Source organism: Aulonocara stuartgranti (assembly GCF_965226115.1).
Source record: "Aulonocara stuartgranti genome assembly, chromosome: 3".
NCBI classification, from domain to species: Eukaryota; Metazoa; Chordata; class Actinopteri; order Cichliformes; family Cichlidae; genus Aulonocara; species Aulonocara stuartgranti.
This window is the reverse complement of record NC_138941.1, coordinates 5,897,717-5,921,982: the sequence shown is the minus strand read 5'-3', so window position 1 is coordinate 5,921,982 and position 24,266 is coordinate 5,897,717. Positions and strand designations below refer to the sequence as shown.

Sequence of the window (24,266 nt, the reverse complement as noted above, 5' to 3'; positions counted from 1 at the left end):
CTAGGGTGTATTTTTACCCTTGGCATTCATTTAGCTCAATAAAGTCCATATGGATTGTGTGGTCTCAGGTTTCCCTGAGCATTACATTTTTGACACGTCATGCATGTTCTGACAAATTGTTTTGCTGAGGTTTCAAAATTTACAGTGTAGAATTTACAGTGTAGAAATGAGAGTTGACAATACTGGTCAGTCCCCCCCGTTGACAAATGCGTACAGCCATGAGTCACTAATGCCGCCATTTTGTGGAGGAATTTTTTCAACACTAGCTTGCCATAACACATCATTAAGTCGTTTGTCAGAACTGCACCGTGTTTTAGCCATTTTGCCTGCTCTGCTGTGCTTGCTGCTTTTTGTTCATTTTTCAACACATCCAGTGGAATCTGATGTGTGTTTACTGCCATCAATGTCATGTTTGCCTGTTGTGCCGCCTATTTTGCTGCTCTGTCAGCAAAATTGTTGCCTGTAGTAATGAAAGAGTCAGTAGGCGTTGTAAGAGGTTGGCATGCTGGTTTGCCAGTTGGTGTAATCATTCCTCTGGTTTTCCAGATTTTTTGCAAAATGATGCACAGCAGAGAAAACATACTGGCTGTCTATATAAATGGTTATTTGTTTATCTTTGTGTATTTCACATGCGCAACAATCTCGTGTGAAGTGACCTTCCTCTCCACGGTTCTAGCAGGCGTTGTCTCTATGTTATCTGCTGTTTCTGCGTGGCTGTCTGCAGCCTTGGTGTTTGTGACTTTGCTCGCCTCTCTGTTCCTGATAGCCACCTGCGAATTAGTGTTTTAGTCTGTTGTCAACAGTCAGCCTTATTTTTAAGTTACAGAATGCTTCTCCCTTTTTTTGTTTTTTGTTTGGGAGAATAGATGCAACTCTACATTTTCACTTAAGGCAGTTTTAGATAATTTCTAGTTCTTCAAACAAATCATGGATCTCACACATTTCAAACTTTCAAGTTAGGGTTGTTTCCCATTTATACAAATATATATATTTAACTTTGCATTGCTCACAGCTCATAGCTCACAGCTCTAAACCTAGGCATTTTTCAATCATATGCCTAATCACTATGTGTCATTGTGATTCTCAAGTATTGTCACAAGTTCGTTTAAATTAGTTTCCAAAACCAACAAAATAATCAAACAAAACCAAAAAACATAAACGTGTCAGGACACAAAAGAAAAAGAAAAAAAAAAATGCTGCCACCCGAACAAGGCAGAAGTCTGCATATGTTGGCTTGTAATAGCATGCAGCTTGTAACATGGTAGACTAATGTGCCTGTGTTAATTCAGCTCCATATTATTGTGTGAAGTTGCACTGGGTTGGGAGTGGTTTTGTGTGTGTCACATTTTTGGTGAGCCAATGGCTGGAATGGGGTTGGACTAATTAGAGGCAGGTGTACTTGATTGCACTGATACACCGGTCTTCTTATAGCCCACACTACAAACACTGCTGTGTTGTTTTGTCTCTCTGTGCAGGTATGTAATGTGATGAAATCAGATATGTTTGGGATGGCCGGGTTTTGCCCTATGAATTTTATATTAGGTGTGTCGTTTTGTCTCTCTGTGCAGGCCAGGGCCTATTATATGCCACAGCCTAAAGGCAGCAGGGTTGCAGAGGCTTGAGTGACCACTGACTATATGCTTGCAGGGTGGTGGGTCTCCAAGGACAACTTCTAACCCTGTTAAAGGCAACATGTGGAGTGCAACTTGGCTGTGTGGCATAGCTGGCTCTGGCCTTGGGACTGTGTGTTTTTATACAATTCATAAATGGGACACTGGACTGTTTTATCTTTTATCTCTTGATATATTTTTTGTCAACAAATTATCTTTTAGAATTTTATTGACTGTCATCTTTTTGCCCACGACTGAGACGGTTGGTCAGACCTAGAGTCTTTCTTTGGGTGTGTTACAGCAGCTTCTGCTCTAAAAGAAACAAATAAATAAAAAGAAAAGAAAATGTGGAACATGCTCATCAGCTTAGCAGTGTCTACATATTTAATTCAGCTTCTCAATCCTGTAGTTTTAGCTGTTGTCTACAGGGTTTTGCTTATTGGTTGTTATTATAGGTGTGCTCTATATCTCAGCAATGTGTCATTCTAGGATGATAGGTTTCAAGCTGGTCAAGTGCCTCTATGCACTTCATTAGTTTAGTTATTCTCTGTATTGTCTTCATCTCACATGTCATTACACTGAGTTTTAGCAAACCTTAAGCTTGATGCAGACTACTGCTTAACAATTATCCACCTCACATCATAACCGATTAAGGTGCCTCTTCATATTAATATTATGTCATTGTTCATATTATCCTTTGTCTTATATAACAGCAATAGCATATTATAATATTCTATTAGTGTGTACCATTATACTACTCCTGAGCCAATTTGTTAGTTAGGATCATCTTATTCAGCAAACAGATAATTTAGAATTCATCCAATCTGCGGTCACATTTGTTCTCTCTGTTGCATGGCGGACCAGGCAGTTCTATTATAATATATTATTTATATTTTATTTTGTATCCATCAAGGGCTTCAGATGACCTGCAGAATCATCCTTTTCCCAGGGTGGAGACAGTTACCTTTTCGCACACTGTCCTTGGCTGAACAATGACACAGCCTTAATATACCTTATTTATTTTATTAAAATATTTTCGTGTGAATTATTTGCTTTATATTCATTTTATACATGCTGGGCATGGTCATCATGCCAACTGTGTTTCATTGTTAATATCACTTTACAGGTTGTTATCCTTGCTATTATTAATTTCAAATACTCTAAAGATCATTTCTACTGTAATTTTCCCTTTATTCATCTTTATTTCGTACTTTTTATATTTATATCTACTCAGTGGGGTCTGTTTTCAACCCTTTTAAACTACTTCAAACTACTTTGATCTCTAGTTTTCACCTAATAAGGGATTATTGTGTTCTTCCTGATATGGGTGTTGCTGCAGATGCGGCTGCAGGAATGAGTGATGGTTTACTAAAAGGATTGTGGGAACTGCACAGTGTCTCGTCTTCTGGTTTTACTAAACTGGCAGTTGGATTCTGTTCTCCCGACTGTTTATATTTTGTTTTCTTAAATCTCTCAGTTTACAGACACTGTTTTTGTCCGGCGTCTGGACTTTTCTTTTCTCACCACTGCTCGTCAGCAGGAGTGAGTTTTAATTTCACTTGCTTGATTACCCATCTTATTTATGTATTTACTTATTTTTGTTTAAGTAATATATACACAATACAGCTGCTATCACCTTCGCTGGTATTAGAGACGAGAGTGGTTGCTCACACGCCCTTCTACTTTCGGACTATTTCCAAAAGCGGTGTGAACTTTACGAGACGGAACTCGACCGTTCTCTCAACTCACCAGCACGTCAGTGAATAGCAGTAAAAGAAAAACACAGTAGGAGCAGCTCAGTCTCTTATCGGACCGTGAAAAGTCAGCTTGCTCCGTTAGTTACAACAATACACACGCATACATTCACATTCACACTTATTCGCGCGATCGGAACCCTTATAATAAAGGGGAGCTGCCAGTCTTTCTGTAGACGAGCTACTTATTCCCTTGACCCAGCTGGGGGAGCTACCCAGAGCTCCAAACCTAACCCACAAGAGTGGGGAGCTTCCAGTCGACGAGCTCCAAGCTACCAGCCGACGAGCTACTTTAAACCCACAGAAGTGGGGAGCTTCCAGTCGCGACGAGCTACTTTCGCTATTTTAAATTCCCTGAATTTAAAATACGATTTTACGCAAGATTGTGTCAGTGTGTCTGTATCTACCTGGTCAGTGTCGCCGGGTCTGGTCCACCTCGATCGGGCCCCACCACCGTGGGTCGCTTTCTAAGAACGTTGGCCAAGACTCGAATTTAACGCCCTTGGTCTTTGACCACACACCTAGTGTGTGGGCTGTCGACAGACGAGCAACGTGGACTGGTCACGGAGATGGGACACGATGGAGGCGCTCCGGCTCCGAAGGACCAAGAAATGTTGGGGGAAAACTCTGTAAAAGACCCAGGAGAAATAAAGACACAATGAGACAAAGTTACTTTCTTTATCAAACGTGTACACGGGTGAGCTGCTAAGAACAACTCACACCATGCACAGTGGCTTGGTAATTTTTATAGGAAAGACAGTGAGAACAGGATAAGAAAATACAAAACAAATAAAATAAACAACTCCATATGTGGCGCTAGTCTCGTCAGCAGAGAGCTGGGAGAAGGCTGTGAGAGATAAAACAATCTAAAACAATATGTCCCAAAACAGTATGTCTTTGCTGAGAAAGTCTAAAAAGATAATTCTAAACTAATCTAACCATAGACAAAAGGGCATGCTTGCACATTTAAAAGAAGGTAAAGAAACATAGAAACATTTTTCCTGTAACAATATATAATCCATACTAATGATGAAGGAACTGAGCTCACAGTCCATTGTTCATTCAGTGAACTACTCAGTTTATTTTGGGCCTCAGAAATGCTCACTCTGTTTGTACATCACTGTCAGCAATAGACTCATTCTGCTGTGTGGACAGGAACACATGTGACATCACTTCCTGTTTGTTTGTGACTGAAGAGGAAGAAGTTTACAAGGAATCATTTAGAAGAGTTTCAAACATCAACTGATTGAATCCATGAATCTGAAAACGTGTTTGTGAGTGAAAGAGACAGACATGTACAGACTGAACTATCTGTTCAACAGTCAGAGTGTTTCTGTAACAGGAGACACTCTTTACACTCCACTCAGCACAGGGACACTGAGGCACCAGGAGACCAGGAACTGAACCTAAACCCAGGATAAAGAGTTTGAGTGAATGTGGTGTTGAAGGTGTGGAGGTGGATCAGAGTGTCAGAGGAGACTCTGTAGAAGGACAGAGTGCCAGCAGGACAGTCCACATACACTGCTGCTCTGTTAGAGACAGAGGAGGAGGAGGAGGAGGAGGAGGAGATGGATGTGTAGCTGTTATTGTGCCAGACAGACTGAGGACCATCACCAGAGCAGATCAGACTCCAGGACTGATCATTGAGTCCAAACACACAGTCATCACTGTCTCCTTTCCTTCTGATGCTTCTGTAACTCACTGATATAAAAACTCTTCCTCTCCACTCGACCTCCCAGTGACAGCGACCAGTCAGACCATTTCTACACAGCAGCTGAGGATAAACATCAAATCTGTCTGGATGATCAGGATATGACTGAACCTCCTCCACACATGTCACCTTCCTGTTGTTGTCAGACAGTTGGAGCTTTGTGTGCACTGTGTTTGTGTCGATTGTGAGTTGACAGGAATCTGATGGAGAGAACAAACACAATCCAGCTGCAGTTATTGATCCATCATCTGTTCATTGATTGACACTTTGATGATGACTCCTGACATGATGAAGATGGTTGAATGTGTGCTGCTTTGTTTTCATGAATCCCATTAAAAACACACTTACACTTCCTCAGACCTGGTCTCAACCATCGGACTCCAGCAGGCTCCACCCTGAAAGGAGGAGGGGGGTCAGAGCAGCACAGTCAGCATGCACACATGGACATTACATGGCTCTCACACACACACTGTTACACACTGAGCTCAAAGCTCGGCTCCACTGTTTTATTCAAAGAAATCTACATTTATTTATCAGCACATTTAAAAACAGCTTGAGCCAAAGTGCTGCACAGAGTAGAGAGAAAATAGGAAACATACACAGTAATGACTATAAAGACTGGTCAGGATTGAAAGCTACAGAGTACAAATGTGTTTCCAACCGGCTTTTAAAAATGTCCAGTGTTGGTGACGACCTGATGTGAAGGGCGACTGTTCCAGAGTTTGGCTGCAGCCATCGATAAAGCTCACCTCTGTTTTTACGTCTAGTTCTGGTCAGAAGCTGCTTATCTGCAGACCTGAGGGCTCCACTTGGATTCTTTTGTTAAAGAGAGATAAGATGGAGCCAATCCATTCACAGATTTAAAGACAACCAGATCTGGAAGTGGATTCTACCACGTACTGGTAACCAGTGGAAAAAGCTGCTGATGGGTCGTCTAGCACAGACCCACCGCTGGAACCAGACAATTGATGAGGGAGAGAACTGTGACAGCGCCGTTCCTTCACTTGACCTCAGTCGCTCTCGTCTGCTCCCTCGTAACACTGCTCTTTATTGAGCTTACATGAATATGCACAAGTTCATTATGACGTCTTACACAGGTATGAACAAAGAGTACCAGTCTGTGCATAGTGTGTGTGTGTGTGTGTGTGTGTGTGTGTGTGTGTGTGTGTCTGTGTCTGTGTGTGTGTGTGTGTGTGCGTGTCTCTGTGTGTGTGTGTGTGTGTCTGTGTGTGTGTGTGTGTGTCTGTGTGTGTGTGCGTGTGTCTGTGTGTGTCTGTGTGTGTGTGTGTGTGTGTGTGTGTGTGTGTGTGTGTGTGTGTGTGTGCGTGTGTCTGTGTGTGTCTGTGTGCGTGTGTGTGTGTGTTCCAGATGTGACCCTGTGACCCCAAAGCTGGTGCTAAGAGTCCAGCGGTCCCCCTAACAAAGGGCTCTTATACTTAACCAGACACAGAGTAGGTGTCCTCCTACACCAGGGGTCTCAAACTCGCGGCCCGCGGGCCAATTGCGGCCCGCAGGACGATAGTTTTTGGCCCCACCTTAATATGAAAATGTAATGTTAGTTTGATAATGTATGACACTTTACAGTGTTGTGGGCGGAGCTGAATTAACCCACCAATCAGGGTGGGATATGGATCTCAGGGGACACCAGCCGGGCTTGATGCAAGCAGGGAAACATTTCTCAATGAGTCAAAGTTCCAGCAGCGTTGCCCTGGAGTGTTTCTTTCTTTCTGTGCCTGGCTGGCTTCCTCCTTTCTATTGGGCAAACGCCGACATTCGCCCCAGCGCGCTGCGTTCACAACACTTCAAAAAAAGTTGTTTTTTTAAGTTGCTGCCCAGCGGGACATTATACGTATATAGATTTATACACACGTCAGTGGGATTTAAAGTTATTTTTCCACAGAGAGAGAGATCTCATATTAACTCTCACAGTGATGCGTAGGCGGCGGGATAAAAGAAAAGTCATGAACTCAATGCAGCCCAATTTAGTCTGCAGTCACATAGCGACACCTGTTCATCGGCAACAACAGTCCCCGGTAACCCGGACTAATTATAGGGTCGCACCGTAATTTGTGGCTCCATGTTTTTATTTGCATCACTGCGTTTGCATTGCAGCAAACATGAACATTACATATATTTCAATATAATGTAAAAGCAGTCAAAACAACTAACATCAGAAACAGCTGATGTTATTTGTTATATGTCACGGTGTCATTTCCGCTTCTTTCTCCTGTAACAACAGCCCGGCGCCGTGAGCAGTCGCCTTTTTTGCGCTCGCTATCCCTGCACTTTCTACCATCTGCAAACGCCACGGTGTTCGTGTCGTCATGAAAGACATGAACATCGAGCGTAAAAACAAAGGAGACTGCTACCGGCTTTTTATCTGCCGATCGCCGTGCTACGGTTGCAAGAAAAAGAAGCAGAAATGACGTTCTCTACGCGTTGAGACGTTCCCCGTCCGTCGGCTAAACGCTTGATTGAAACTTCAATGCGACAGTGACACCAAGTAGAATTATAAATGTCACATAGCCCCAAACATGTCTTTTTCAAAGCCTGCGGTGAAGAGAAAGGTTGGTGATGAGCACCGACAATTTCAGGAAAAGTGGGAAATGCAATATTTCTTTGTTGAGCACAGGGGCACCCCGACCTGTCTTATTTGCACAGAGAAAGTTGCGCTGCACAAGGAATACAATTTGAAACGTCATTACACAACTAGACATGCTGAGCTGGATGCAAAATACCAGGGAGACGAGAGAGCGAACCGGGTTGCCAGTCTTAAAACAGATCTACTGAGGCAGCAAGATTTCTCCAAGAAAGCAACCAAAGAGAATAATGCAGCAGTCGGAGCCACGTGGTTAGTGAGATGATTGCTAAAGCAGGGAAGCCATTCACAGAAGGTGGATTTGTCTAAAAGTGCATATTGCAGGCTGCAAATATAGTCTGTCCGGGAAAGAAAGGTCAGTTTAGCAACATCAGCCTTTCTGCCAACACCGCAGCAGATCGCATTTCTGACCTGTCAAGTGACATTTATGACCAACTGTGTGAGAAAGCCAAATGTTTCAGTGTATACTCAGTCGCTCTTGATGAGACCACAGACATCACCGACACTGCCCAGCTCCCAATGTATGTCCGTGGTGTTGATGACAGTTTTGAAGTGATGGAGGAGCTGCTCACAGTAATTCCAATGCATGGCCAGACCACCGCTCAGCAGATATTTACAAGCTGTGTGATGCCATTGAGAATGTTGGTTTGCCATGGAAGAGGTTTGTTGGAATAACAACAGATGGAGCGCCATCAATGACAGGGAGGAAACATGGACTGGTGGCACAAAACAAACTGGAAGAGGAAGGCGTGGAGGAGGCCATTGCTCTGCACTGCATCATCCATCAGCAGGTCCTTTGCAGCAAATGCCTGAAGTTTGACAATGTGATGTCTATTGTTGTGAAATGCATCAACCAAATCAGATCCAGGGGCTTAAAGCACCGAAGGTTCTGTGCTTTTTTAGAGGAAATGGAGTCAGAATATGGGGATGTGCTCGACTTCACTGAGGTACGTTGGCTCAGCAGGGGAAATGTATTAAAGAGACTTTTTGAGTTGAGAGCAGAAGTGAAGCCTTCATGGAGAAGGATGGAGTTAGTGTTCCTGTGCTAACTGATCCCAAATGGCTCATGGACTCAGCTTTTCTTGTTGATATGACACATGAGCTTAATGTACTGAACAAGACGTTACAAGGCCAGGGGCAACTTGTCAGTGCTGCCTATGACAACGTGAGAGCATTCTCCACAAAACTGGCGCTCTGGAAAGCTCAGCTCTCTCAGACAAACCTTTGCCATTTCCCAGCATGCAAGGCACTCGTGGATGCAGGCACACCATTCAGTGCTGACGAGTATGTTGATGTCATTTTGAGGCTACAGGAGGAATTTGATCACAGATTTGCTGACTTCAAGACACACAGAGCCACCTTTCACATTTTTGCGGACCCCTTCTCCTTTGATGTGCAAGATGCCCCTTCTGTGCTTCAAATGGAGCTCATTGAGCTGCAGTGCAACTCTGAACTCAAAGCAAAGTTCAGGGAGGTGAGTGGAAAAGCAGACAAGCTTGGACAATCTTTGAGAGAATTGAGCCCTAGTTTCCCTTGGCTTTCCCGAATGTTCAAGCGGACCATGTGCCTTTTTGGTAGCACATACTTGTGCCAAAAGCTCTTCTCCACTTTGAACTTCAATAAGTCCAAGTACAGGTCCAGACTTACGGATGATCATCTTCAAGACATACTGAGGGTCGCAACTGCTTCCTCCCTCAGGCCGAATCTGGCTCGGCTATGCGAGAGGAAACGCTGCCAGGTCTCTAGCAGCAAGGAGTAGGCAAGAGAAGCCATGTTCAGAAGAACAGTTCATTTTCTACAGTGTTCCATTCATGTTCAGAAGAAGGTTATAGAACTGTTAATACAGACATTTCAATCTAAATACAGCAGATATAGAAGACTGAAAGATACACACAAGTTCACTGACTAAAAATATCTTATTATTATTTTATTTATGTATTACAGATTGATTTATTTTCTTATTAATTCTTAATTTGTTTATTTATTTTTCATATTTTTGATTAAAAAATAAAAATAAAGAGATTTGAGAGGATTGGAATTTTTTTAACCATGCCTTTCTTGTGGAAAACCTAATGCGGCCCAGCCTCACCCAGCCCCCAGCTAAATTGAGTTTGAGACCCCTGTCCTACACCATAAATCAGTAAGAGAGGGTACGACCTCTCTCATGGCCCCAAGTGGTGTGTGCATGCCAGAGCACTCTGGAAGGCACACAGAGTCTTTACAGACTACTCAGGATCAAACCTCTATCATCATGCAATCGATTATACAACTCTAAGCATATATGAGTAAATATTTCTAAGCATAAATGACAATCAACAATATAAACCTTACAGCTGGTTTTAATAACAGAATTCATTTGTTTCTCAAACGAGAAAGAGCTATCGAGAAACACTCCTAAATCTTTAGTTCTGAACTTTTCCAGTGGGCCAAGGTCAACATTATCTGCTAATGCTAAATAGGCTGCCGTTATTAACTAATGCTAATTTGATGTGAATTAGCATTATGCACTAATGCTAACACTTTTTAAACAATGTGAGTAGCTAATGCTAACACTATTTCCCTTAACTTTATAACATTGTGAACGGCTAATGCTAACACTCTTTTCCCTAGCATTACAACATCTGAGCTGCTAATGCTAAGTAGGCCGCCATTAGCACCTACGTCTATCCATCCATCCATCCATTCGCTTCCGCTTATCCTTTTCAGGGTCGCGGGGGGCGCTGGAGCCTATCCCAGCTGTCATAGGGCGAAAGGCGGGGTACACCCTGGACAGGTCGCCAGTCTGTCGCAGGGCTAACACACAGGGACAGACAACCATTCACACTCACATTCACTCGCACATTCACACCTAGTGGCAATTTGGATTATCCAATTAACCTATCCCCACAAGCTGCATGTCTTTGGACGGTGGGAGGAAGCCGGAGTACCCGGAGGGAACCCACGCAAACACGGGGAGAACATGCAAACTCCACACAGAAAGACCCCGGCCTGATGGTGGAATTGAACTCAGGACCTTCTTGCTGTGCGGCAACAGTGCTAACCATCGTGCCACCGTGCTGCCCACCTACGTCTAATTTAAGGCAAATACGCATTAGAACCTAATGCTCATATCGTTTTCCTTTGCTTTATAGCAATGTGAGCAGCTACTGCTAAATAGAATTAGCTAATAACAGCAGTCTAATTTAATGCAAGTTAGCATCATTTGCATTATAACGATGTGAGGAGTTAATGCTAAGTATGCTGCCATTAGTGGCTAATTCTAATTAGGGGTGAATAATTATTACAAGCTAATGCTAATATCGTTTTCTCTTCCCTTTTAACAATGTGAGCAGCTAGTGCTAGGTAGGCTGAAGCTAGCAGCTAATGCTAAAGCTAAAGATAATTTGATGTGAATTAGCATTACATTAGTGAGGAGTTAATGCTAAGTAGACTGCCATTAGCAGGTAATGCTAATTTAAGGTTAATAGGAATTGGCATCTAATGCTAATACCATATTTTCTTGCTTTAACCCTTTAAAACTGGTCAGAGTGGGCACACTCCGTTTTGCGCAACTATTTTTAAATCCCGGTAGCACTGTAACCACGTGAGCTAGCGCAATAATTTTTTTTGCATATGAAACCTGAGGAGTTGTACTTACATCTTATGCCATCAGCTTGTCCTAGGTTACAGTTTCCTTCCACATATGCTTAGGACTCATATTGCTCTGCTGGAAATAGTTTATTTTGATGCATATGCTGTTATTTTGCAAATTTGCAGTATAATATTTATTTTCGTTTTTCCTGCAGTATATAAAAATTGGTGTATTTCAAAAATAAAACTATGAAGGCACTCAAAATAAATTTCCTGAGGTGGGAAACTATTTTGTGCAACTTTTTTGTATTTACAGTTTTGAGGGATAAGCCTCTTAAATTTCTCTAACTAGAAATATATGTTAAAAAAACAAAAACGATTTTCAATTTTTTTGTAGTTTATTGCACTTTTTTGCAATTTATGTAATTACTATGCACTTAATACATACATATTATTAAAATTTAGGCTGTAATGGTTGTATTGATGTATAGCAACTTGAAATGCTCCCAAAAATGGCTCTACAGCATGTAAAAATATAATATAAGCTCTGGCGGACTTGGTTCTATGGTAGGTCTTAAAGGGTTAAATCAATATCAGTAGCTAATCCGATTGTTCAGTCTGACGTCAGGTGAAGTCATTTTTATGCATTTAAGAGCTGCGTTGAATTCAACATTACAAACTGAACATTAGAACTATCCTCTTCTCCAGGATTTTCCTGATTTAACATTTCAATATGACATTTCCAGCGCTTTGTTTTCTCTGCTCACAGACAAAACAGATACACGCATGTATATACAGCCCACGTCCAGCTCTGCATGCACTCCTGCTCCATTTCTATAGAGAATAAACAACGTAACACAATCATTCTCCATTGTTTTCAACTCAACCAGCTGCATTTAATGAAGGAGTTTGAATTTACTTTACAACAGCTGCTGTTGTTTCCTGTCTGCATTCATGTTCTTAACTGTACTCCACACATTCTGAACTGGTGTACCGTAATTGTCGGGCTATAAGCCGCTACTTTTTGCACAAGCTTTGAGCCCTGCGGCTTTTAGTCAGGTGCGGCTTTTCTATGGATTGTCCATGAGCGGATTTGTTTTGTTTGTTCCGCTGTTGTACGGCACTACGTTGCCTGGCGGAAGGATCGGGGTTCAAGAGTGGTATGTTGGTCACATGTCCATCCGTCAGGCAACGTAGTGCAGTACGAGGTAGCGCGAAAAACAAACTTCAAAGTAGCGCTACCCGTTCAGCTGGAGGCCTGGATGATGAGCGGCGATAAACTTGCAAAAAGCAAGTTATGCCCAACTCCACCATTGGATTCTGACAGCGTGGAAAAGTGTGAAAACATCCACGATCACCAACAGATTTCGAAGGGCTGAATGCTGCATGATGGAGAGGAGGACACCGCCACGGCCCTTCTGAGGGTGTTCGACTCTGACACTGACAACGAGGATTTCTTTGGTTTTGAAAGTGACAACGAAAGAAAGAAGCTGAGAGTGGATGACGAAGCCACCCTGAGCCTGTTTGTTTCCGACACTGGAGAAGAGGACTTTGGTGGTTTTAGTGCGCAGGAAGATGGTGGTGAATGACTGACTTTTCTTCTTGTTAAAGCCGTGTCACTGCACCTGAGCCTAAAAGGTAGTCCGAATCAATTGTTCTGGTGTGCTGTAGGTTATTGTTATGTACTACATTTGTTACTCATTTATGAAGCACAGTACATGTTTTGTACTTGTAATTACCGCTACTTGTACATATACCTAAAAAGTTATGCAAATATGTACCCATAACTTGTTTTTCAAAATATTAATAAAAGGGGTGTGTCTCCAAACAGCCATCTCTTTCCTGACAATTCGCTTTGTGCATATTCTCTTACATATGATAAGTCAACATTGAAACACCTGCGGCTTTTAGTCAGGTGCGGCTAATGTATGTACAAAACAGGATTTTCCCCTGATTTTAGCTTGTGCGGCTAATATTCAGGTGCGCTCTGTAGTCCGGGAAATACGGTAGTTCTTCCTAAAGTACTGCAGTATTCCTGCCAGTACATCCTTTTAGTTTTCCTAACTGTTTCCTCTGATGCTCGTTGCTATTCTTTCCTCAATGCAAATTCATGCTAAGCTCCTTCATATCCATCCCTGTTTCTAAACCTGTAATAATTGCTTTAATGTGTCTTTGGCCTAATTATGAGTCTGTCCATATGTTTGTAGTTCCCCACTTGCTTTGGTTTCTTAGCTCTGATTCTCTCAAATTTATCCTTGAAATCATTTACTGGCATCTCTCCCTCTCACTCCCACTATCCCCAGAACACCAGAGTATTCATCTCCTGGTTTATCCTATGGCCTCTTTGCATTTTCTCCAATCGTCCCTGTTTCTAGAGTCTCACCCCATCTGCAGGCAGTCCAAGAGAAACTGCCTCTGCCATTTTCTTCTTCTTAATCTTTGATTTTTCTCTTCACTTTCTCCATTGGGTCTTCTTAGACGCACTTTCCAGAAAGCAGCAACATTTTTTGTGCCCCATTTTTCAAATTGTGCATCTTACTTCAGCTTAATGTGTTTCCTGTTTTGTTTTTACACAGGTCATGTAAAAGAAATCCTACCAGAGACTCGACAAAGCTGAACTGAAAGACAGCACAGGCAATAAATCAGAGCAGCACAGAACTTAAGCTCATGGTCCATAGAAGCTGGGCTCTACAGGTGTACCAGGACAAGCTTAGTGTAAGTCCCTCGAAAAAGTTTCACTTGTGCTGTTTCGGTGTAAATTACTGGTTTGTTTGAACAATTTCATCAGCTGAACCATAAATACTCCAAAACAATTTCTTTGTGACTCAGTGTGATTTTTCATTTTGTAATATTAGCATGTAAAACTCTACATTCTCTACACAGATGAGAAATGAAGTGTATTTAATAATAAAAGTTATCTCTCAGAGACAAAGTTAGTGTCTCATTCAGGTCTGTATCTGAGTAGCCTCAGACACATGCAGTGCTCATATTTTCTGTTTTGTGTGTCACTCAGACCTCTTCCTGACAGGGGCAGCAATTTCATTTAAAGTCCCATTCACTGATACAGGCTGCTGGAGCTCCAACCAGGAGGGTACACACATGATCCAGGGAAAAAAATTATACATGGTCTCTTAGATAAATATTAAGAGGTCCTGTGTTTTACTAAAAAATCAAAGTAGTAAAACACAGGACCTTTGGGTTAGATATAAGGTGATTTGACAAATCATGTCTGTTGTAAATGAGTAAGCCATTTATCGACCTGACTCAGGTTTTAAATCATCATCAGAAAAGACTGAATCCTGACCTGAGAATCCCAAGTGTACACTTTGGACTCTCCACTGCAGAAAATAGAAGCTTCAGTCCTGAATCCTGCAGGTTGTTGTTACCCAGATCCAGCTCTGTCAGACGGGAGGACTGGGAGCTCAGGACTGAGGACAGAGCTTCACAGCTTCTGTCTGACAGGTTACAGCCACTCAGTCTGAAGAAAGGATGACAAGAAGACATGAAACACTTGTGTTAAAGTATATTCATGGTGCCATGAGGAGCTACTACATTTACAATATTTCAACACTGTTTCAGGACATGCTGGAATCCTTATTGCCTCATGTTACAAAAGACAAATGTGGCAGTTTAGTGTGATTTGGATGGATTCATTAAAAAAAACAAAACATTAACACTGTTAATTTTTTCCAAATGAAATTGATTAAATGATGTTAATTGATGAAAAAAAAAATCGATATTGCTTGATCTGACCTCAGCGTTTCCAGTTTGCAGTATTGACTCTTCATCCCAGCAGACAGAAGCTTCACTCCTGAATCCTGCAGGTTGTTGTTACCCAGGTCCAGCTCTGTCAGATGGGAGGACTGGGAGCTCAGGACTGAGGACAGAGCTTCACAGCTTCTGTCTGACAGGTTACAGCCACTCAGTCTGAAATCAAGGTGGAAGGGAGACAAGATCAACCAAACAAATCAGAGCTTTATTGCTTTTTTATTGTTTTTAAGCAGAAATCAGTGAGGTGCTGGTAGATTCTGTTCTTTTGGTTTATTACCCAACAACACACACATACACTAATATTTGTGACTTTTGTAATAATAGCATTTACAATGCAAAGCAACAGCGATCACAGATTGAAGGGGCCTGAATAAAACTACAATGCAGTGATTTTTAAGATGACCTGTTCTTCCAATTTCCAACAACAGATTTCTCCAACCTTACAGTTAAAAATAATTTTTTATCTCATACTGAATCTTGGTGCAACTCCCCCAGTTTATTAAAATGAAGAGGTACTGAAGTTGCTGTAAGTGATGTGTGATGCCACTGATTTCCTTTCTGATCCAATACAAAGTAAAATTCAGGCTGGTATCTGCGATACTGATGAAAACTATTCCTTCAGAATCAATACAAGACATCATAAGAAAATATGATGTTTTGTATAACATAAAAAGCCTGAATTTTAAAATATTCAGTTAATAATCAAAAACAGATGTGACTGAAAATAATAAAACTGAGAAACATTTTATGGCCATTCGATCCTTTTACAACCATTGCAAGAGCTTGGTTGGCATAGCCGGCAATACGTTGGATAGTAATAAGTCCGGTGGGTGATGGGCTCCACCAGGGCTGCCCTTTGTCACCGATTCTGTTCATAAATTTTATGTTTAAAGGCTGTATCAAAAGTTCATTCAAGTTACTATACAACTACGCTGTCTCATGGTTTTAGGACATGGATCTGTCATGGAAGAAATCTATGACCACTTTTAATCAACATTTTAAAAATAAACATGATCACAGATTTACTCACAGAGCCTTGTTGGAGGCTTTGACCACTGGCAGCAGCCTCAGAAGAGCCTCCTCTGAAGCTGAGTATTTCTTCAGGTCAAACACATCCAGATCTTCTTCTGATGACAGTAAGATGAAGACCAGAGCTGACCACTGAGCAGGAGACAGTTCACCTGTGGAGAGACTTCCTGATCTCAGGGACTGTTGGATCTCCTCCACTAGAGAACGATCATTCAGTTCATTCAGACAGTGGATCAGATTGATGCTTTTCTCTGCAGACAGATTCTCACTGAGCTTCTTCTTGATGTACTGGACTGTTTCCTGATTGGTCTGTGAGCTACTTCCTGTCTGTGTCAGCAGACCTCGTAGGAGAGTCTGATTGGTCTGCAGTGAAAGACCCAGGAGGAAGCGGAGGAACAAGTCCAGGTGTCCATTTGGACTCTGTAAGGCCTTGTTCACAGCACTCTGGTGGAGAGATTGAAGTTTTAGTTTGCTAAATAATTTAGATTTCTTGGAGGTTGTTTGTTGTTGTTCAATCAGATTGAGTCCAGAGTTGATGAAGGTCAGATGGACATGAAGAGCAGCCAGAAACTCCTGAACACTCAGATGGATGAAGCAGAACACCTTGTCCTGGTACAGTCCTCTCTCCTCTTTAAAGATCTGTGTGAACACTCCTGAGTACACTGAGGCTGCTCTGATATCGATGCCACACTCTGTCAGGTCTGATTCATAGAAGATCAGGTTTCCTTTCTGCAGCTGATCAAAAGCCAGTTTTCCCAGAGACTCCATCATCTTCCTGCTCTCTGGACTCCAGTGTGGATCTGTCTCAGCTCCTCCATCATACTTGACCTTCTTCACTTTGGCCTGAACCACCAGGAAGTGGATGTACATCTCAGTCAGGGTCTTGGGCAGCTGTCCTCCCTCTCTGGTTTCCAGCACATCCTCCAGAACTGTAGCAGTGATCCAGCAGAAGACTGGGATGTGGCACATGATGTGGAGGCTTCGTGATGTCTTGATGTGGGAGATGATCCTGCTGGCCTGCTCCTCATCTCTGAATCTCTTCCTGAAGTACTCCTCCTTCTGTGGGTCAGTGAACCCTCTGACCTCTGTCACCATGCCGACACAGTCAGGAGGGATCTGATTGGCTGCTGCAGGTCGTGTGGTTATCCAGAGGCGAGCCGAGGGAAGCAGTTTCCCCCTGATGAGGTTTATCAGCAGCACATCCACTGAGGTGGACTTTCTAGGGTCAGTTAGGATTGTAGTTTTGTGGAAGTCCAGAGGAAGTCGACACTCATCCAGACCATCAAAGATGAACACAACCTGGAAGTCTTCAAAGCTGCAGATTCCTGCTTCTTTGGTTTCAGTAAAGAAGTGATGAACAAGTCCCACCAAGCTGAACTTATCCTCTTTCAGCACATTCAGCTCTCTGAAAGTGAATGGAAATATGAACTGGATGTCCTGGTTGGCTTTGTCTTCAGCCCAGTCCAGGCTGTATTTCTGTGTTAAGACTGTTTTCCCAATGCCAGCCACTCCCTTTGTCAGCACTGTTCTGATTGGTTCATCTCTTCCAGGTGAGGCTTTAAAGATGTCTTCTTGTCTGATTGTTGTTTCTGGTCTGTCTGGTTTCCTGGATGCTGTTTCAATCTGTCTGACCTCATGTTCATCATTGACCTCTGCAGTCCCTCCCTCTGTGATGTAGAGCTCTGTGTAGATCTGATTCAGGAGGGTTGGGTTTCCTGCTTTAGCGATGCCCTCAAACACACACTGGAACTTCTTCTTCAGGGTGGATTTAAGGTTACGATGACAAACTGCAGCTTGAAGTTCTGAATGAGAAGAAAAATAAACACTTAATTCCAAAAACAACTAATCTTTAAAACATGTTGCTCCATCTTCCATCTCTGGAAAATGTTCATTTATCCAGCAGCTTAAATCTTTAGATAAATCCTCTTACTGCTCTGCAGACGGTCAGCCAGCTCCTCCTGCTTCATTCTCCTCAGGAAGTCCACTGTGATCTTCACAAACGCCTCTCTGCTGCTGCTCCTCTGACTCTCTAAGCATTCTGGGTAATCTGGACTCAGAACCTTCTGGATCTTCTTCAGCTCGTTCTTCACAAAAGTGATGATGTTGTCCTCCAGCAGCTGGAACAGAATATTTATGAATGAGCCAATCAGACTGAAATCATGGAGCCAAACATCAGATCCATGTTGGACACACTGACGATCCACTGGTCTACAAAGAGCAGCATGGAGATGACTGTGAACAGAACAGATGTAACAGTAGTTGTTGTACATGTACAGACCATAAATATGGAGTCCAGCTGTGTTTGATGCTGCTGGGCAGACTGACCACTGGGAACCTCTGAGCTCTGCTGCTCCACTCTGTGGAGGAACCATGAAGGATTAGATCAACACAGGATAAAGATCCAGGAGTTTCTGCTCAAATAACTTCATCTGAATCAAGTCTGTCAAGTTTTAAACTCTCAGATTGTGAACATATCAGTAATTTTCAGTCTGTTTTCATGGACGTCCTTTCAGTGGTGATGTCAGGGATGATTTTGAAGAAGCTCATCAAACTGAACCATCAGCAGATCACTGCTCCAAAACCAGAACATGATCCGAGTCTCCCTCCACCACCAGAACACCAGCTTTACTAACGTGGTAGATCAGTGTAGTACAGATCAATAACTGATGAGTCATTTGATCAAAATCACTGAGTGCTTCACGTCTGACCCTCTGATGCTTCTGTAGACATTTTGCATATTTAATGAATGTCTGACAGTTTTACATTCATTCTATGAACAGAGTGGAAATGTTGTGTTATAGTCTCCATGTCGTTTCCAGCATCATAAATTCTTCAGTTCAGAAAATTAGATTCTTTCTTCACAGCTGAAAAACAACAACATTTATTCTCTATTGAAATCTGCATCGTCCACTCCAAAGGTCACAATCTGAAGGTAACATCTGGTTTTGTTCCCTGTGGTTAACTCTGAGCATCAGTATGGTGGGATTTATCCACTACATCCACACCACTGTGGTTCAGTGTTGTCCTGATGGAGTAACAGCAGCCAGTATGATCCAGGCTTTAGCTGCTGGGTCTCTGTGTGACCTCTCAGACTGTTTAACAGATCAGACACAAAGAGAATCAGAGCAGCTCTGTTCTTTAAAGACAAACATGAACCCACTCAGGTCACACTTTCCCCACAGATATGAGCATCACTGTCCTCAAACAGCAAATGACCAAGTCGAACATTTGGATCTTTTCTCTTTCATTGTTTTCTTTTTAATGAATCTTTGTAACAATCTGAGGATGTTTCAGGTCATATTTATCCAGGAAACACAAACATGTAAAGGAGTCATCACAGCTCTCTGACCTCGTTGCTCCAGGTTCACCACTGAAGGCTGGAGGGTCACCTTTGGACCGGTCACTCCTCACAGACGGACAGCTGGACCCTGCAGACTGTGACCTCTGACCTCTGCAGACACAAACATGATTGAAGCAGCTGTGATCACCAGTGTTGGTCAAGTTACTTGAAAAAAGTAATCAGTAACTAATTACTGATTACTTCCCCCAAAAAGTAATCCCGTTACTTTACTGATTACTTATTTTCAAAAGTAATTAATTACTTAGTTACTTAGTTACTTTTTAAAAACACGATTTACAACCTGAATAGGTGATAAAGCGATAGATCTTTCAGCCCAATTCTACTTTTTCTGCATAATCCATCATACAAAATGTAATCAAATGGAAAAGTCTCTTTTTAAAACTTTTATAGTTTTATTAATTTTAATCTTTTAACTTTATGCATCAAGCAAAAATTTAATTATTAATTTAATTATCTGCAACATTCTCTGACTGGAATTAGTTTAACATTTAAACCTATTTTCTGCACATTCCAGCACATAAAATATATATTTTTTTTTGTGTTTACACTCAGTCTTTCAAATAGATGCAAGTAAAACACAGCAGAAAATAAATAAAGTCAAAGACTCAGCGGTCCTGTTGCTCTATTTTCACCTGTACAGCAGGAGTGGCGTAGGCGGAGGTTTACCCTGGTGCAGGTGTGCCGCGGTCAGTGGAAGAATCCGCGAGTTTCTCTGTGAGTTTCCCATTACGTCGTAGCTACTCGGTGCTTGTTGGAAGTTTAGGGGTTTTTTCACTGTAAAAAGAAGTTTTCTTCCCACGCACAGCGGACACTAATGTTTTTGTCACTTTTTATGGAATCAAACTCAAAGTAAGGTCAGTACTTCCACGCTTTAAACGCTGCACACTCATACTCTCTCTGCACTCGATATGTGATCCATTGTTGATCTGCACACAGCTGTTGTCACAAACGTCGCACTCGCTTACGTCACTGTCGTGAGACATTCTCGCAAAAAAATCACGGTTTTAGTAACGCAGTAACGCAGCGTTCCTACGGGAAAGTAACGGTAATCTAATTACCGTTTTTGCAATAGTAATCCCTTACTTTACTAGTTACTTGAAAAAAGTAATCGGATTACAGTAACGCGTTACAAGTAACGCGTTACTGCCCATCTCTGGTGATCACACAGACTGCAGATAATGCAGCTGTTTCCTGTCAGTAACATCCTCTTAGATTAGAGTTCAGCTTTTTACAGGAAAACTGGACAAAACTGATTTTTGTTACAAACTCATTTTCATTTCCTCTCAGCTCACAAACACAGTCAGACAATCAACCAGAGTCAACACTGATTATAATGTCAGTGCAGAATTATTTCTGTTACTCAGTGAGTTCAGCTCTCTGACCTCGTTGCTCCAGGTTCACCACTGAAGTCTGGATTATGACCTTTGGACCGGTCACTCCTCACAGACGGACAGCTGGACCCTGCAGACTCTGCTCTGTCCTCCTCTTCCTCCATCATCATCTTCAGTCAGTCTGAGAGGTAAACCACAAACACTCAGTGAGTTCACATTAACAGGAGGAACTGAGTTACAGTCGCTGACCTCTGACCTGTCATGTGACCATGAAACCAGGTCAATATGTCTGTAGGTTCAGTCATCCAGGTCATGTGATCTAAGGAGCTTGGAGAGAAAAGAGACGTCTTTAAGTTTCTGGAAGACGTTTCATCTGAGAAGCTTCTTCAGCTCTAAAACCAAACGGTGGAGAGTCCCAGATATTTAAACCTGAGAGGGAAAGAAAGCATGTCGCTGACCCACCACTGATGTTATTTCAAGGAGGAAACTGAGAGCCTTTGCACCAGGAGCACAAACATCAGCTCCAGCAATGATCCACTGATGTGTTTTTATTCCATGTATGAATGTTGTTATTGACAGAGATGACGTTTGTGTGTCAGTGATGCAGTGACTGTTGTTGTTACCTGTACAGGCTGGTTAGACTCTATGAAACAGATCATACAGATCTCTGCATGTTAGAAGAGACTATTAAAGGTCATGAATGAGACAAAGGCAGGGAGGCGTCCTTTACAGCTAAACAGCAGAGTGAGAGAACAGCCAGCACCTCTACATTTATCACATTATACAGCACATGTATGATACTGACAGGGATGAGAAGAATTTAGTGATTCTGATCCCATCATTGATATTACTTATTGATTCTCAGTAGCTCTGCTCTGACAGTCACCACCATCACTGAGCAGCATATCAAAGACATTTGTGCACATTAACTGCATGTTGTGGCTCAAATGTTTGTGCATGTTGGAGGCATTTCCTCTTTGTTGTGATCAGTGTTGGTCATTACTCAAAACAGTCATTATTACACATATTACACAGAACACTTTAATTAAAAGTAATGGAGTACGTTACTTCATTACTCCTCATAACATTACTTTGATGTTACTGTGTAAAATGAACAAATGAGCATGTAACAACATAAAGCTGAGGTACAGCCCCACACACCAACACAGATCCTGATGAGGTCACGTGATGTTTCTCTGAGTGTTTATGAACACAAATCAAAGATGAAACAGCACAAAGACACTTCAAAGTGATTCTACTGTAGAAACATGAACAGGTAGAAACCTGCAGCCTGACTGCTCATCACTTTGTTACCTGTTCAAGTTCAGCAGCAGCAGCTCACTTTATCACGGTGCTGGTCTGGGGTCAGTGTTTACTCAGCTTTAACTCACTCTGGGTTCTAGGTTAGCTTAGCGTTAGCATGCTGTGTGCTAGCTTAGCGTCAGAGCTCTGCAGGTGTCTCGTGTGTAAATATTAATCACAGTGACAGTAAAGGAGGTAAAGGGCTGTGACGTCATCACGTACGCTGCGTCCTCTGTGGGCTCTGAGTGAACTCAAAGTACAAACTACAAGTACACAAACACGAACGTAGCTCAGAGTGGCGGACACACTCGGCCTCGTTGGTCCAGCTGTGAGTCCGTTACCGTGAACTATGGAGCGGCAGATTTGTGCTGAACTAAGCTGCACACAGCTGATGTTAGCCAGGAAACATTACACACTGACTTTAATGGAGAGACCGGAAATACAAACACACACAGTTTGTTGTGTGAAGAAATCAAACACGAGCTGAACAAACAGTAAAGTTCCTAAAGACAAACTGTTAAAGGAGGAAACAAAGCAAACTTACAGTTTCTTCACACACCAACAACAAGCTCCACTCCACACCTGGACACTAAACACGGACACACAGGTGAGCTGCTTCCTGGAAGGAGGCGGGGCTCCACCTGAAACTCAGCACAGGTGGGAGGGGCTCAGCTCTGTGTGTGCTGATGTGTTAACTTTAAAAATATGCCGTCTGACTGCTCAGACTGAGTCAGAGTAAAGTTCACATGCTGACGTGTGGAGACATGAAACCTTGTTGTAGCTGCAGGTGTGAACACACTGATCCCAGATCAGCTCTGCTGTATTTGTAACATGAACATTTCTGCTGCAAAGCTTCAAATGTTCAGCATGTTTCTCTGTTTCCAGTCTATAGATCCAGTCACACTTTCTACCTTCACCTGTGCAGTAAAGACTGAGAGCAGAGCTGAAACCAAGCGTCCAATCAGGGAGCAGCATCAACACCTGAGCTTCATTCAGACTCTGTTATTGAAGATGTTGTTGGTACAAAGTTCATCTGCTGCTCACATGAATCCATGAAAGATTTATTTCACTGAATGTTTCTTCAAAGCTCATTTCAACCTGTTGAAGTCATGAATGAAAGTGCAGACTGAGAGTGGATCACATGATGTTTGAGGTGTGTCATGTGACATGTTCAGTATTGTCACACATGTCTAGATTGTCCCTGATATCATAACTGCTCAAACACTGATGATTATATTTGAAGAATTATTCCTGATGCCAGCAAAGTTTGACTGGAGCTCTCTGTCTGTGCTGATTTGTCGCCCTCTGGAGGTCAAAGCACAAACTGCATGATGTCACTGTAACCACCACAGTGACAGGAAGTGTTTTTATGACTGAAACACTGAAATGATGCTAACGGCTGTCGTTAGGCTCACTGACAGCAGTGCTGATGTGTTCATGTCAAACACTGGCTCAGGTCAGACTCCTTCATCCTTCTCCAGCGTGAGGCCGCCCTCAGACCCACAGGAGCTCTGACCTTTGACCTCCTGACCCTAACCATTTTAGTCTTGTTGCATCTTTAAATGCAAATCCATCCAAACTGTAGCCGAGCAAAAGAAGCTGGAAGTTGTTCTATGAATGATGTTGTCGAAGGAGCTTGGAAAGAAAAGCGTCTGGACTTCTTTAAGTTGTTTGAAGAGGGACATGGACGTCTTAACGCCCACTCACATCCTGGGACATTTGATCACAGGAAATCACATGATAGCGTGGGGCTAGATCTCACAATGGGTTCACCCAAGACACGAGTAGTTCTTTATGTTTCTCGTGCACGGGAGAGAACTGGACCAATGCCGTTCCTTCGCTTGACCACAGTCGCTCTCGTCCGTTCCCTCGTAACACTGTTCTTTTATTGAGGTTACATGAATATACATAGGTTCATTAACATACACGTGAACAAAGGTACCAGTCTGTATGTTATGTAGGTGTGTGTGTGTGTGTGTGTGTGTGTGTGTGTGTGTGTGTGTGTGTGTGTGTGTGTGTGTGTGTGGAGTCAGAGTGTGACCCCATAAACGACTTCCCTAAACCTGCTGGTCTGGAAGTCCAGCAGTTCATCTAAACAAAAGGCACTTAGACTAAAACAGACATCCTACCACAAAACAATAAGAAGGTAGCACCTCTCCCATGATCCCAGGACGTGGGTGTGAATGCCAGAACACTCTGGAGTCACACAAAGTCTTTAAAGACTACTA

The 24,266-nt window shown here is 42.4% G+C and overlaps 2 protein-coding genes across 2 annotated transcripts in view; both read right to left on the bottom strand.

Annotated features, from left to right (window-relative positions):
• LOC309702246 (uncharacterized protein) overlaps window positions 1-24,266 on the bottom strand; it is a 139,708-nt gene that overhangs the window by 83,856 nt on the left and 31,586 nt on the right. The gene's annotated exons all lie outside the window — the stretch shown is intronic.
• LOC309702195 (protein NLRC3-like) overlaps window positions 4,377-24,266 on the bottom strand; it is a 78,601-nt gene continuing 58,711 nt past the window's right edge. The window contains exons 5-12 of the mRNA XM_082526702.1: window positions 19,394-19,495; window positions 18,323-18,401; window positions 17,975-18,161; window positions 16,046-17,846; window positions 14,998-15,171; window positions 14,549-14,722; window positions 5,424-5,470; window positions 4,377-5,275 (exon numbers count right to left, since the gene is read on the bottom strand). Of these exons, the coding sequence (XP_082382828.1) occupies window positions 4,728-5,275; window positions 5,424-5,470; window positions 14,549-14,722; window positions 14,998-15,171; window positions 16,046-17,846; window positions 17,975-18,161; window positions 18,323-18,401; window positions 19,394-19,495 (3,112 nt within the window). The 3' untranslated portion in view covers window positions 4,377-4,727. The remainder of the gene's footprint in view (window positions 5,276-5,423; window positions 5,471-14,548; window positions 14,723-14,997; window positions 15,172-16,045; window positions 17,847-17,974; window positions 18,162-18,322; window positions 18,402-19,393; window positions 19,496-24,266) is intronic.